General features: G+C 38.0%; 1 protein-coding gene across 2 annotated transcripts in view; it reads left to right on the top strand.

The window, feature by feature from the left end:
- Positions 1–15,191, top strand: part of pld1b (phospholipase D1b) — a 41,259-nt gene that overhangs the window by 11,973 nt on the left and 14,095 nt on the right. For both annotated transcript variants that reach the window (XM_067434952.1, XM_067434951.1), the window contains exons 2-15: positions 4,239–4,415; positions 4,617–4,783; positions 5,364–5,506; positions 7,009–7,120; positions 7,190–7,255; positions 7,346–7,404; positions 7,525–7,617; positions 7,742–7,894; positions 8,006–8,155; positions 9,225–9,308; positions 10,356–10,437; positions 10,639–10,749; positions 11,986–12,174; positions 12,600–12,810. In XM_067434952.1, the coding sequence (XP_067291053.1) occupies positions 4,271–4,415; positions 4,617–4,783; positions 5,364–5,506; positions 7,009–7,120; positions 7,190–7,255; positions 7,346–7,404; positions 7,525–7,617; positions 7,742–7,894; positions 8,006–8,155; positions 9,225–9,308; positions 10,356–10,437; positions 10,639–10,749; positions 11,986–12,174; positions 12,600–12,810 (1,765 nt within the window). In that variant the 5' untranslated portion in view covers positions 4,239–4,270. The remainder of the gene's footprint in view (positions 1–4,238; positions 4,416–4,616; positions 4,784–5,363; positions 5,507–7,008; positions 7,121–7,189; positions 7,256–7,345; positions 7,405–7,524; positions 7,618–7,741; positions 7,895–8,005; positions 8,156–9,224; positions 9,309–10,355; positions 10,438–10,638; positions 10,750–11,985; positions 12,175–12,599; positions 12,811–15,191) is intronic.

A 15,191-nucleotide genomic window follows, 5' to 3' on the forward strand; every position in this document is an offset into this window, starting at 1 on the left:
GAAGTGGTGGATGTGTGAATTTGTGTTTTGCCGACTACGCAACACTGGAATGTAAATTTGTAAAAAGCTGTTTTTTGGTAGCTTGTGACGTTTGAGAGATTTGTTTATGTGTGTGACAGACTTCCACACTGGAACTCACGGTTATTTGACTGTCTGATTTACATAAAACGAGGAATATTTGAATAAAGTCTTTGACCTTCATACATCTGCATATCTGTGGCTTTTAGGAGGATTTTTAGGAAAAGCACAGTCTAGTGTTTGTCCTCGTTCCGCTCTAGAGCTTTATTCATGACACCAAACATGTTGTTTTAACTTTTTATGTGTCTCCCACAGCAACCTGTTTATGTCATCGTTGTAATATGAGCCCACATTTGCCAAGTTGAGTTTAATTATTATTTTTTGCATACCTGCAGAATGTGCAGATGGTGTAACTGGACTTGGTGGTGAACGTGAACCAATAACTCTGTGAAACGGGATCTCAAAGCCACTAATCTTCACATTTAGTACTGAAATTCTAAAATAACTTTGCCAGTGCGCCATTAAGTATGGATGCACAATACACTCCTGGACAAAATCTTAAGACCAGGAGATGCATTGCAAGTTTTACACATTTCGCACTGGATCATAACCGGGTTGTAAGTGCTGATTCAAAATGCCAAAAGAAGAAACAGGAGCAAGAGACAAAAAATAGAGAGTAGGCAATTTATTGAAAACTGCATTTAAACTGAAACAGGCCGTTCATCGACTGATCAAAAGTTTAAGACCATAGCCCAAAAATAAACGCACAACAGTACTAAAAGTGTCAAAAAAGGACTCAGTAGTGAGTAGGCTAACCGTTCTTGTTGATCACTTCAAAAACCCGTTTCGGCATGCTTGATGCGACTGTTTCCAGGAGGCTGGTGGGAACGTTGCTCCATGTGGTGAAGATGGCTTCACGAAGGGCATCCACGGTCTGGAACTGACGTCCATTTTTGTAAACTTCCCTTGCCATCCATCCCCAAATGTTCTCAATGGGATTTAGATCAGGGAAACACGCAGGATGGTCCAAAAGAGCAACGTTATTCTCCTGGAAGAAGTCCTTCGTCAGGCGGGCTTTGCGAATTGCAGCGTTGTCCTGTTGAAAGACCCAGTCATTACCGCACAGACGGGGGCGCTCGGTCAAGAGAGATGCCGCTGCAACAGATCCACATAGCCAGTCGCCGTTTGACGCCCCTGCACAACCTGAAGCTCCATTTTCCCATTGAAGGAAAAAGCACCCCAGATCATGATGGAGCCTCCTCCCCTGTGCCGCGTAGAAAACATCTCAGGTGGGATCTCCTTGTCATGCCAGTAACGTTGGAAGCCATCAGGACCATCCGGGTCAAATTTTTTCTTGTCAGAGAATAAAACTTTCTTCCACTTTTCAATGTCCCATGTTTGGTGCTCCCTTGCAAATTCTAAACGGGCAAGTTTGTGTTGTGGGATGAGACGTGGCCTTTGAAGACGTTTTTTGTTCTTGAAGCCCTTCTCTAGCAGATGACGTCTTATGGTTATTGGGCAGCAGTCAGCATCAGTAAGGGCCTTAATTTGGGTTGAGGATCGACCTGTGTCTTCACGGACAACCTGTCGGATCCTGCGGCTCAGTGCAGGTGAAATCTTTTTGGGTCTACCACTTGACTTTTTTGTCCCATAACTCTCAGGATTTTTTAAGAAATGTAAAATGACTGTCTTACTGCGTCCAACCTCAGCAGCGATGGGGCGTTGCGAAAGGCCTTGCTTGTGCAGCTCAACAATCCTGCCACGTTCAAAGAGAGAAAGCCTTTTTGCCTTTGCCATCAGGAGATCTTGAGAGTATGACTGCTTGAAGGACAATGACATGAAAGCCATTTTTTTGTGCAGATTTGACCTTTTAATGGCTATGGTCTTAAACTTTTGATCAGCTGATGAACGGCCTGTTTCAGTTTAAATGCAGTTTTCAATAAATTGCCTACTCTCTATTTTTTGTCTCTTGCTCCTGTTTCTTCTTTTGGTATTTTGAATCAGCACTTATAACCCAGTTATGATCCACAAGTGCGAAATGTGTAAAACTTGCAATGAATCCCCTGGTCTTAAGATTTTGTTCAGGAGTGTATATCAGTCAGTATTATAGTTCATATTGGCTGATATTGTTTATATATAGTGGTTCATATTATAGTGGAATTTCTTTTTAATGTGCATGCTCATTTCCCCTATTTTACTTGTAGATCACCTTTGCTATCATCTAATGTTTAAAGGGACAGTTCACCCAAAAATTAAAATTAGCCCATGATTTACTCACCGTAACCATCCTAGTTGTATATGAAATTCTTCTTTCAGATTTCATATATAAAATGCCCTGCTTTATTATGGCAGTAAATAGCAGCACAATTTGATGCCCAAAAAAGTATACATTCATTATAAAAGTAATCCACACAGCTCCAGGGGGTTAATAAAGGCATTCTAAAGCAAATTGTTGGGTTTTTGTAAGAACAATATCCATATTTAATACATTATAAAGTAAAATATTTAGCTTCAACTTACGGAAAAAAGCATAACTGAAACGACAATGGCGTTGGACTTAGCGTAAGTGTTTTGACTGGCGAGAGGCATTAAACTTTCTTCTTAAGTTGAATACGGAAGGTCTGCCCGAAGCTAGACATTTTAAAAATTGCTGTTTTTTTTTACATATGTTTGCACTTTTGTCGGCTTCAAATTTTGGGCTGCCATTATAAAGCTGGGAAAACCGATTATATTTGTCTGAAAGAAGAATGTGGTATACACCTAGGAGCGCTTGAGGGTTTTCTTTTTTGTGTGACCTATCCCTTTAAGTTATTTCTAAAAAATATAATAAGTTAAATGTAACTTAATCTCTAAAGGATTATCTATTTGTCATTTTGTACATTTTATAATGTGATGCCTAAATTCACTTGAACCTTTTTTAGACAAATTAGTACAGAATTTTGATATCAACTGTTTATTAGTTATTGACTACAACATGAAAATAATGATCAGCTTATCGTATCAGCCAAACTTTTACTATCAGTGCATCTCTTGTTGTCTAGGTGTTGTAGGTACTGGTAGAAGGCATTGTTAGTGATGTCCTTGATAACTGCATTGTTTTCGGATGTGTATCAGCTTTCTCAAAATAATTCTATTGTTTTTCTCAGAGAGAAATACCACAGGGTGACTAGAGATTGCTTGTCTCGATAGTTGAACCCAGGTTGACTTGAGACTGCAGTTTTGCAATACTATGTTTTTAAAGATGATTTGCTGAAACGATGGCTCTTGAAGAGAAGCTTGTTTCAAAGGAAGTAAAAGCACATTTATTTTAGACCTGCTGCTGTGGTTACGAAAATCCACTTGTGTAATCACACTTTAGGTCAGCTAACACCGCTCATTCAACAGAGAAGTGTCTGAACTATTACTGAGGATTGGAATAGGCTTTGATGGCTCCAGGTCACATCCATGGAAACGAGTTCTGCTTTAAGAGAACTTCACTCTGAGTGTGTCTATTATAACAAGATTTGTTTCATAATAGACAAGAAACATTCACTGAGAGTGGATTTAAGTATTACAGGTATCATAATGTCATGAATTATGAGGTCTAGATTAGACTAAAGTTTCAAGTGATAATAAATCATCCTCATTTTGTTCTGTGTGATCGCTGATATGAATTTAAGTGAGTGATTTTAATGTATTACAGATGTATTCATAATGAAATGTCATTTCATAGAAAACAACTATTTCTTATAAATGAAGATATGAGAAAAGAGGATATGAAAAAGGAAGATTATATATAAAGGAAGAAATATTTCTTATTATTATCAGTGTTGTAAACAATCTTGCAGCTTAACATTTTTGAGGAAACAGAAATGCATTTTTATGTGATGTTTTTATGCTTCTCGAACCTATTTGTGAGTAAGAAAGAGGAACAGGATGGAGGTTGCAGACTGCTGTCTGTTGTCCCCAACTTTATACAGACTTTTCTCAGACTGTTTCAGCGCTGAATGAGTTTCTCTAATCTCATTCATCCTCCCCAAAAACAAGTCACTACACACACATGCTCACACATGTTTGTTTGACATTCCCTATTGTGGATACAATATTTAAACAAGATGAACATCATATCTCATACCATTCAATACATTTTCGAAGGATTTATGGCTTTTTTTTGTCAAGAGCAAACAGTTTTAATACTTCCTCATTTAACATGCTAAAAAAAAGTGTTGTGTTTTTCAAAGGAGTGCCCTGGCCAGCAGGCCGTTTGTTAGCCATGCTGCGACAGCAAGATCCCACGGTTAGCACCCTGCATCTGGTGGCCAATGATATGACCGATATCATGGAGAACTTGGACACACGAGAACTTGACATTGGCGATGGGGAAGAGGAGTTTGATGGACGGGACCCCAATAGTACAGGTAAAAGAAACAAAGAACCACATAAAATCACAACATAATCCAAGCAGAGGATTTGTTTGTGATATTTTGTTAAAGATAATACACATATACACTACAATTAGGGGGGCAGTGAGATTTAAAAAAAAATAATTTAAGAAATGAATACATTTATTCAGCAACTATGAATTAATTTAATCAAACAGTAAAGTATTTTGTCCACAGAAAACCGCATCCCCTTCTCAGCTGTGTATAAAACAAAAGGCTTTAAAGAGCCTGGGGCACGTGTGTTTCTTACTGCGCTTCCCATCACCGCCAAAATCCTGGAGGTGGAACGCTTCACTTCTGCCCAGGATCGCTTCAATGTCACGTCCCAGAGAAGCGTCTCTAAGGTGAGATCTCCCACTCCTGTTCCCTTTCATGAAGTGTCAGTATGTGGGCTGGTGAGGTATATTTGTTGCCCGGGAGATTTATAGGTTGCCAGAGCAATTTACATGTTGCCCTGGAGATTTGGACAGCGTATATATGAAAATACTTAGCACATGCAAAATTGATTTTCAGAAGAATGATGACAAAAGCCCCTGTTAAAGATTCTGATGATTACTCATGTTTTGATTGTAGTTTGTTAAAGGTTTAAATGGCTGAAAGGAATAGTTAATTATGTGCTGTCCATCATGCCGGTTCAAACCCAGATGCTCTTATTTTCAAGTTTGAAGAAATCTCCTTCCATACAATGACCGTGAAGACCATATCTGTCAAAGTCCAAAAAGACACCATAAAAGCTCCATCAAAGGAGTCCATATGACTTATGTCTTCTAATACCTTAGTTTTAGATGTTTTTTTTCCCTCCAATGCTACTTTTGTGTTGTTCAGTAAAAAGCATTTAGGTTTGGAATGACGTGACAGTGAGTAAATGATGACAGAAATTTCATTTTTGGCTGAACGATCCCTGATGGCTGGTCTTGTGTCCAGGTTGTTCCGGCAGTGTTTAAGATAGAGATGAGGCATGGAAACTTCACCTGGTTGGTAAAGAGGAAGGAGAAACATTTTATGGAGCTTCACAGGGAACTCCGTGCCTACAAGACCTTCCTCAGAATTCCATTGCCCACCCGCAGGTGACCTGATCATAAATTATATCTATATAAATAAAATATTTTAATTAATTATTTATAATGTGCTTATTAAAATATGAAAAAGTATATTTAATTAATTTGATTGATATTGTTATATATGAAAAATATTTATATTTTATATGCTATATAATGGGAAATATTATTGCAGTTTAAAACAACTTTTTTTTAAATTTTAAAATGTAATTTATTCCTGTGATGTCAAAGATGAATTTTCTGCATAATTTCTGTGACGTCACAGAATTTACAAGTATTTTGGTGCTGATTTGTGAATGGTCTCTTAATGGTAAAAAGTCAGAACAGCATATTTGTGCATGTACCGGTAAAGTCATTCTGGTAATTTATTGGGATTAATGTGTGAAAGGTGTTAGTATGTCTCATCCCGCCTATAGGGCAAAAATTAAGACATGAACGCCACTGGTCTACATGTTGACTTTACCACAGGATGACTAAACACACTTTATAATCTTAAAGGAATAGTTCACTTTGAAATTAAATTTTGATATGTTTTAGCTTACCTCATGGGCATCCGAGATGTAGGAGTATTTGTTTCCCCAGTAGTTTCAATTGATCATTTTAGGTCAAACCGTTCTTGTCTGTGCCTCACATAATGCAGGTCTATGGTCACCACCTCAATGAGCATACCCAGAGAAGTCCAAATTAAACAATCCCCCATCGTAAGTACACACTGATGGCCTAAGACACGAAACGAGAGGTTTGTGTGAGAAAACGAACAGTATTTATATAGTTTTTACCTCTTGTACACCACTACGTCTGACTGATCCGAGGGCGCGCGTGCGTGTTTCCTGTCGTGACATATGCGCGTTCTGGCTTTAGTCTGCGCAAGCGCGGAAAGCGCTGGAAGTGGATCTATCGCGCGTGTACGTCTCTCATTGTTTACACAGAAATTTGGGAAGTGTTACCTTTCACTGTGAAGATCTAAACATATTTAGACGCACAGGACATCGCAATGGAAGATTGCGATATGTTAACAGACAACGTTGAATTTTTTTCACAACCATATTTATTTGAACCAGAATACACTGATCAAGAATGTGATACCACTTCCGCCGCTTTCCGCGCTTGCGCAGACTAAAGCCAGAACGCGCATATGTCACGACAGGAAACACGCACACGCGCCCTCTGATCAGTCGGACGTAGTGGTGTACAAGAGGTAAAAACTATATAAATACTGTTCGTTTTCTCACACAAACCTCTCGTTTCGTGTCTTAGGCCATCAGTGTGTACTTACGATGGGGGATTGTTTAATTTGGACTTCTCTGGGTATGCTCATTGAGGTGGTGACCATAGACCTGCATTATGTGAGGCACAGACAAGAACGGTTTGACCTAAAATGATCAATTGAAACTACTGGGGAAACAAATACTCCTACATCTCGGATACCCATGAGGTAAGCTAAAACATATCAAAATTTAATTTCAAAGTGAACTATCCCTTTAAGATCTCTTCCTCTGTCTTTGCAACAGTCACACAGAGCGAAGACACACTATAAACAGGAACCTTGAGCGGCACATGCCAAGTCTACCCCGGGGAGGAGGCGAAGAACTGGCCAGGGAAGAGCAAGTCTCTAGTCGAAAAGTCAGTTACCTTTTTCAGTGGTACACTCCTGACAGCAGATGATTGTCTGACCAGTGTTTTTTTTCACAGAGACAACTTGAAGACTACTTGAATAAACTGCTTAAAATGCCAATGTATAGAAACTACCACGCAACAGTATGTATATATTTGGAATTATGAAAAATATTTCAGTGGGTGTTGTTTCTTTGCGTTAACAAAAAATTTTGTCCCCTTTTTTTGCCATAGATGGAATTCATTGATGTGAGTCAGCTGTCCTTCATTCATGATTTGGGACCAAAAGGCTTGTAAGAGCACTTTTTCTATTAGCTACAAATGATTTAATAATTATTTATAGATATATTCTTGCCTTTTTTTTTTTTTTTTGGTAATCGATCCTTGAGATTTTGTGCTTTTTTTCTTCCCAGAGAGGGTATGGTTCTCAAAAGGTCAGGGGGTCACCGTATTCCTGGACTGAACTGCTGTGGCCACAGCAAAATGTGCTACCGCTGGTCCAAACGGTCAGAGTGTAGTTTTATTCATTCTCAGATTTATAGGATCTCAAAATAATCACTGTGATTAAAAACTTCGAGATGATTTTTAAAGAAATTCCATCTTCTAATATCTTACTGTTGGTCTTTACAGGTGGATGGTGGTGAAGGACTCCTCCCTGCTCCTCATGAAGCCAGACAGCGGTGCCATCTCATTCGTCCTGCTGATGGATAAGGCGTTCGGGATTAAAATGGACACTAAAGACACTGAGACAAGGCACGGTGTCCGCATAGACAGTCTGTCCAGGTGTGTGAACTGTAGATCACATGGTCATTAAGGCAAAATTCAATTGACATGCACCATACTTTTTATTTTTTATTTTTTTGATAAAATGAAAGAGATTTCTGCTTCTTAAAGGACTCTGGTGCTGAAGTTCACAAGTTACCGTCACGCCCGCTGGTGGGGACAGGCAGTTGATGATTTTGTGCGCAAGTATGGCAGCAATTTCCTTAAGGATCACCGCTTTGGTTCCTTTGCTAATGAACAGAAGAACATCCCATCTAAATGGTAATTATTGCTTTTTTACGTGCATACTATGACTAAAAAGATCATATCATAGATGCTTAGGAGTGGGCTCTTGTGTTGTAATCATCAACCACCTTGCAAAACCATGGCAACCTGGCCACAAAGCCTTGACTCTGTGGCAACAACTTTTATATGCAGACAGGAACTGCTCACATTCTTCAGGAAATGTAAAATTCTAGTTTTAAAATGTTCAACTAAGCAAGGAAGTAATTTGGGTTTACCAAGTGGGTTTACTAACTTTTAGCATTAGATTTATAATATATAATTGTTATATTAGACTGCATTACTGATTTATATTATTTCTTGAATAAGCAGACTAAACTTTTAGCTTTAGTATTAAATATATTATATAATATTATATTATATTATATATTATATTCATTCATTCATTTACTATAATATTAACATTTATTTATTTAAAAATAATATAATTAAAATAATAATTTTGGTTTACTAAACAAATTAAAGCTTATTGTAGCTTATTGTATTAGCTGTCCTAAAAAAGGATCATTTGGGTTTACTAAGATAAATTTTAGTGTTAGTTTTATATTAAATGATAATTTGGGTTTACTAAGCAAACTGAAGCAAATTTTTATCTTAAATTATATTACCTTTTGTATTGATATTATATTTAGTGATTTATTATTTGCTTCTAAATTTTTCACAACATTTTCATTTGATGCATTTAAATAATCTAGCTAGCAGAAGCAGGTCTCTACTCGGTTTTCTAGAACAGATAAACATGTGAAAGCTTTAGCCGTCTACTGCTGTGTCTTCAGGCGAAGCCTGTTTAACTGGAGTAACTTGAGAGAATGAGAGGGAAAGTGTAACTATAGACTCCATCCTCTTTTGACCCTTTGGAGAAGCAAGATGGTATCTAGGGCGGCATCTTCACTGCTGGTCTAGGCAGATGATTTGTTGTTCATTGTTACAGGATTAAACCCTATTAGCTTGCTTGTTCTTTGAATAATGAAAAATATGTAATTAAGTTTGAGACAGTGAGAGTGTGAACTCGGGACTAATGATTTGATGGATTGGGTGTGTGTTTCAGGTATGTGAATGGGAAGCAGTATATGGAGGATGTGGCAAATGCACTTGAAGAGGCAGAGGAGGAGATCTTTATCACTGACTGGTGGTATGTTGAGATAAAGCCCCTATCATACATTTCTCTGTCCTCAATAAAATTCTAAGAAAATCAATAAACTTGCCCAGTTTTAGGAAGGCAGCAGGAAATGGAGTTTCTTAGAGGGTTTAGACTTTAGGATATCAATGTCCTAACCAGACGTCACACAACCATGGCTTTTTCTGTCCAAATAGAAAATGAATGTGCAATGAAAAAACTACATAAATACACATATTTGATGTTTAATATGCATGTGTAGTATAATTTTAAACCAGTGAAAATTCATTAAAAAATGAACTATCTTAAAAAGTCATGGGGAAATATGTTATTGAATTTATGGTCAACAATTTTTTGGTGTGAAAATGTGACAATTAATTAATTGTATTTATTATTAATAATTTAAATATTTTTTTTTTTTTTTTTTTTTTTTTTTTTTATAAATTGTTACTGAATTTTGTTTTGTATTTATAATTTGATATAGTCTATTCATTTTTTAACAATCCTATCCTTATTTTTTTTGTATTTAATCTATTTTTATTTAATTGTTTTAATTAAACATTTTAAAAATCCTTATCCAGCAACCACAAAAGAAGTTTATTGCTCCAGAAGTGTGAGAACCTTGAACACTGCAACAAGTGACTATCACAGTGTACTGTTGCTAATAGATGTATTGCTTTGACCTGTCATAACAATGAGGTCATGAACTTAGAGAAAGCCCAAAGGAAGGTAGTACTAAAAAAGCGAGGGAAAGAAAGATGGTTGTATACTTTGTATGCACCCTCTAAGAGGGCACCTCCAGCTGGGAGCAATGGCCAAACAGATCTGTTACCTTCATCAGACAGATGCCTGGTGCTGTGTTACAGCATCACTCAGTCATCGCGGCAGACATCCTGCAAGTGTGAGATTGTTGTGTGTGTGTGTGTGTGTGTACTTCTCTCTCTAGCTTAATACATTTGAAATTATGTAAGCGACAGTGAGACGTGAGACTAGACATTTATGCATATTTGATGTTACAAATGCTTCCTCTGCTCATGAGGTCACTGCTGTGTGTCAATGCAGGCTGAGCCCTGAGATCTTCCTCAAGAGGCCTGTCGTCGAGGGCAACCGCTGGCGACTCGATTCCATTTTGAAACGGCAAGCGGTGAGTTAATCCAACCCATAGCTGTGGTGATAGCCCATCCATCAGTGGCTTTACTGCACCAGGGCCAGCAATAAAACCTTCCCATTCACTGTTCTCATGTAATAATTTACATTCCAGGGTGTTTTCTGTTTTCTTGGTTATATATTAATATAGACTGGTGGATTTTCAGTACTGATCATCAAGAACTATTTGTTCTTGCAGCAAAAAGGTGTGCGGATATTTGTGATGTTGTACAAGGAAGTGGAACTGGCTCTCGGCATAAACAGCGAATATAGCAAACGAACACTACTGCAACTTCACCCCAATATCAAGGTGAGATAAAAAAAAAACTAGTCAGTTCATGAATCGACTAGTGCTGTCAAATAGATTAATCGTGATTAATCATGTCTGACAGACACATACAGTATTTATTATATATACAAACTTTTATACTGAATATGATTAATCGATTTGAGAGCACTAGAATCATCTCTTGTGAAATATGAGACAACAGAGACTATGTTGGGCTTTCTGACGTAAGAATACTGATGTCTTTACTAGATGTTACAATACAAGTGCTTTTTCTGTCCAAATAGAATGCAAGCATATTTGATGTTTAATATGTATTTGGAGCACAATTTTAAACCGGTGAAGTTTCATTGTGAATGGGGATAATCATTGCAACATGGAAAAATCTGGAATTTTAAAGTTGTGATTTTCAGGCATGGAAAATATATAAAAAAATATATCTTAAAAGGTCAAGAGAAAATCATGGGAATTTTCTTGTAAAAATATTTGCATTTCATATAAATTATTACCAATTTGATGCTGTGGCTTTATTGATCCTGAATGTATATGTGCCATTTAAAATGTTTAATTAATAAAAGGACATAAATAGTTTTGAAAGAAAATGTCTGGCTGTTTCAAAGAAAAGAAAAAGAGTAAAATAATGATTATGGTTCTAACTGGTCACTCAAACAAAGTTTGTTGATTCAAATTCAACCTTCGTTCATCTTCAGAACACAAATTAAGATATTTTTGATGAAATCCTAGCGCTATCTGACCCCACAGAAACAGCAATACAATGACCACTTTCAAGGCCCAAAAGGTAGTAAAGACATGGTTCAAATTGTCCATTTGACTACAGTGGTTCAACCTTAATGTTATAAAGCGACGAGAAAACCCAAAATAATGACTTGTGTTAACAATATCTTCTCTTCCCTGAATTGTATATTTTATTATAACAAATCTTTGTTGTGAATATGTAAATTAAACATTGTCATATGAACAAACCTACAGTGACATAATCATAAAATGAGTCAGGAGTCAGTAACTGCTCTAATTGATTCACTAATTGACTCATTAAAAAGAACCGCTTCAACTGAGTCACGTTCACTAATCAGAAATCACATGTTCATTATTGCACTCACACTCTAACAATATGAGATCTAATCAAAATTGTAGTTTTTGTTGCATTTGCAACCATTTTACGTTCTTTACCCATTGCGCCGCACCAAAGAAACAAAGAGAAGGAAAGACTTGCCAATAACAAACTTCTTTTCTTCTCAGGTAATGAGGCACCCTGACCACGTATCCTCTTCCGTGTACCTGTGGGCGCATCATGAGAAGATTATAGTCATTGACCAATCAGTGGCTTTCGTGGGAGGCATTGACTTGGCGTACGGACGCTGGGATGATCAGGAGCATCGGCTGACTGACATAGGAAGTGTCACCAGGACTCTTCCTGTGTCTGCAGAGGTTGGATATGGTATATTATTAATAATAATGGTATATTATTATTTATATACCATTATAGTATTTATTCATATTTTAAATTGATTTTTTTTTAAATTCATTTTAGTTTGTTTTATTAATTTTGTTCATTTTTGTTTTTGTCCATTTTATTAAATATGCTTAGTAAAATATGACATAACGTTAATTTATTTTATTTTTATTTTAGTTTTATTTTTGGTTCTTCAGCATGAAATGAAAGCTGCTAAAGTCTTTTCTTACATATTGCAACATACTGGTAAAATCGCTTCAAGTCTAGCTGTATATATTTTCTCATTCTTGATTTTGTCTGCCGGGACTTGATTAGATCATAGGAAGTTGGGCGTTGCAAACTAAATGGAGGCAGATCTGATATACTTACTTTGAACTTAAGGACTTATTATTTGTCACAGAATGCCTCTGAAGCCTCTCCTGCAATGGCTGCTCCATCAAACGGGCCCAGCGCTGTGCACATAAATGGCAAAAGTTTGGACACATTGGACCAGCCAAAACTAAAAGGACAGGGGAAGACCAGGAAGACCCGTTTCAGCATCCGTAGGCACTTACAAAAACACGGGCTGACGTCTGCAGGTAGCGTGAGCAGCGCCGAGAGCTCCGAAGAAAGTGAGTACGCCCCCGTCTCTTGAACACTCGCGAATGCAGACTAGTGACACGTTACAGACCTAAACTCCCACATTCAGCTGTTATCACAGATGATTTTGTAATGCCCATTGGCAGCACTTTCATATGACTGACCTGGCCATCTTGTGCAATGATTTACAGCATTTACCATAAGTGCAAAAAAAGAAAAAAGAAAAAAAACATGAATCATTAAGGTTTTAGTTGAGGCTTAAGATATGAGATGAGGGCCCTGGTTTCAAATACAGGGCTAGTATTAAGCTGGGATTAGACCTTTAAAGGGTTACTTCAGCGATTGGCATATGACTTTGTATCAGTAGAAACCCTGGAGTATATTCAAATGATTGTGCTGGCTCTGCCCTCCTACGTACCTCCGCTCAATTTTCATTTTCATTCAGTACTACGTCTGGGACTGGGGTGTATTTTTAGGTTTTCTCGGAACAAACTTATACCGGTCCAATCAGCGAACAGAGGGAGTGGCTGAGAACGTTGACGTTGATTTTGTGCACTAGTTTGAATTGTAGTTCAGTAATGGCGGTGGAGAAAGATGCAAACAAATCCATTCATTCCATTGTGGCACCGCTACCAAATATCCAAAGCCGGAGCAATAACCATCTTTGCTGGGGTTGTTTGGTGGCCCTCCTCCCCATCAGGGTGAATTTGGGAAAAGTTTGATTTTCCAGCTCGCTCCGTTAGTGGTGAAGGAGTTTGCTGAAGACCTATTCGGATGGTAATTGTTCCTCGTGGGGTCGGAAGGTATTGCCATCATTTACAGCGGCTAGTCAGTGATTTTATTGCCGTCCGTTTCCCACCACTCGCGTAAAAATCCCTGGCTGAGTTACCTACTGCTTTTGACAAACATCATTGTTGACCACTACAGAGCAACGGTTGTGCTTTGCTGTTATTTGGATGCATTTTTAGACTTAAATTAAAATAAAAGCACGTAAACATTTGAATTGGTCCATTATTTATAGCAGCATTTATTATAATACCAAGCATATGACATTTTATTTACAGCATACAATCATGTTACGGACCACGTGAGCACCGCGTTCCCGATCACAAAACTCTCCCCTCCACCGTGGCGTGATTAAATCACAATCCGAATGCACGAGTTTTTGGTTTTATCCTATGGTTTTATCACTGAGGTGGCCCGCACAAGTGCACATTTATGTGTGAAACGGGCAAGGGGCGCATGACATACGTCACGATCAAACATTAGCGAATGGTTATGGCAGATCCATAGTGGCTAAGGGCAGATCCAATATTTTTTAACTTCAACAGAGTACCTGCCTTTGCAGAAATAAATGCTTGTCAGTGGAGAGTGGCCAGACTCCATGTACAAATGAAATGTACGAGAGTCTGGTGAGACCAGGCTAACAATGGCCAACACAGGACAAAAATATAATCGTCGTAGACAATAGAGTAGCTAGCGCTCTATAGAGCAGTTTGTCCGTTTAGGGCTACAGAAACATGATGCCGCAAAACTGTGATTTCACTGTAGGGGGGACAACTGTGTATGTATATAGAAAATGGCTCATTTTACGGTAATAAAAAGGTTTTATATACACACACACACATATATAATATTATTAGTGGTGGGCTGTTATTGGCATTAACATGAGACTCTTATTGGGCGATCATTTTTTTTTTTTTTTAAATGCCGTTAATCTATTCTCAAAGTTGGGTTGGGAGCTGGGTCTGTAGCAGCAATTCCAAACCACGTTGCCGCGTCACCCTGCAGTGCCGTTTGATGAGAGCAGGGGTGCCTTGTAAAAGGTGCCGGCACGCACTTGCACCGCGGTTCATCTTGCATCTGATGATGCATCTTTTATATGGGTTGTAACTTGAAAATAATGCTTTATGTATGTTTCTGTCAATGGATACACATGCTGGCTTTTCAGTGATACATTACAACAGCGATAATAAAAGAAAAACGTGGGCAAAACGGTCTCTCTTTGTAAATGGTTCATGCCTGCGAGTGCTGTGGTATGTTAGAATATGAGCAGTCATTTTCACTGTCATCACCTGTGTATAGAGCCAGAAGTCACGAATGATAACTCGCGTGCTGAGAGAAGATTTATCTCTGTGCATCATCCGAGAGCGCGCACTCGTCTCATAGCGTGCAAATATTGAGTTCTCTTTTAAGTCTTGCGCTTGAATGGACAAACTCGCACAAAAAGTATGTCAACATTTCCATCTTGATAAGTATCCGCGCAGGCATAGTCTGTACTCTGTATATGCCTTTAGTGAACTGTATACAGCCGAGAAAGATGACTCATATCCCTGCATTAGGTCTTAAAGGGGCAGTAGCCTTTACTGCTGTCTGTTTAATGTCAGACAAAAGATAAGGACATCACTCACTG

The sequence above is a fragment of the Pseudorasbora parva genome, chromosome 24, assembly GCF_024679245.1.
Source record: "Pseudorasbora parva isolate DD20220531a chromosome 24, ASM2467924v1, whole genome shotgun sequence".
Lineage (NCBI taxonomy): Eukaryota > Metazoa > Chordata > Actinopteri > Cypriniformes > Gobionidae > Pseudorasbora > Pseudorasbora parva.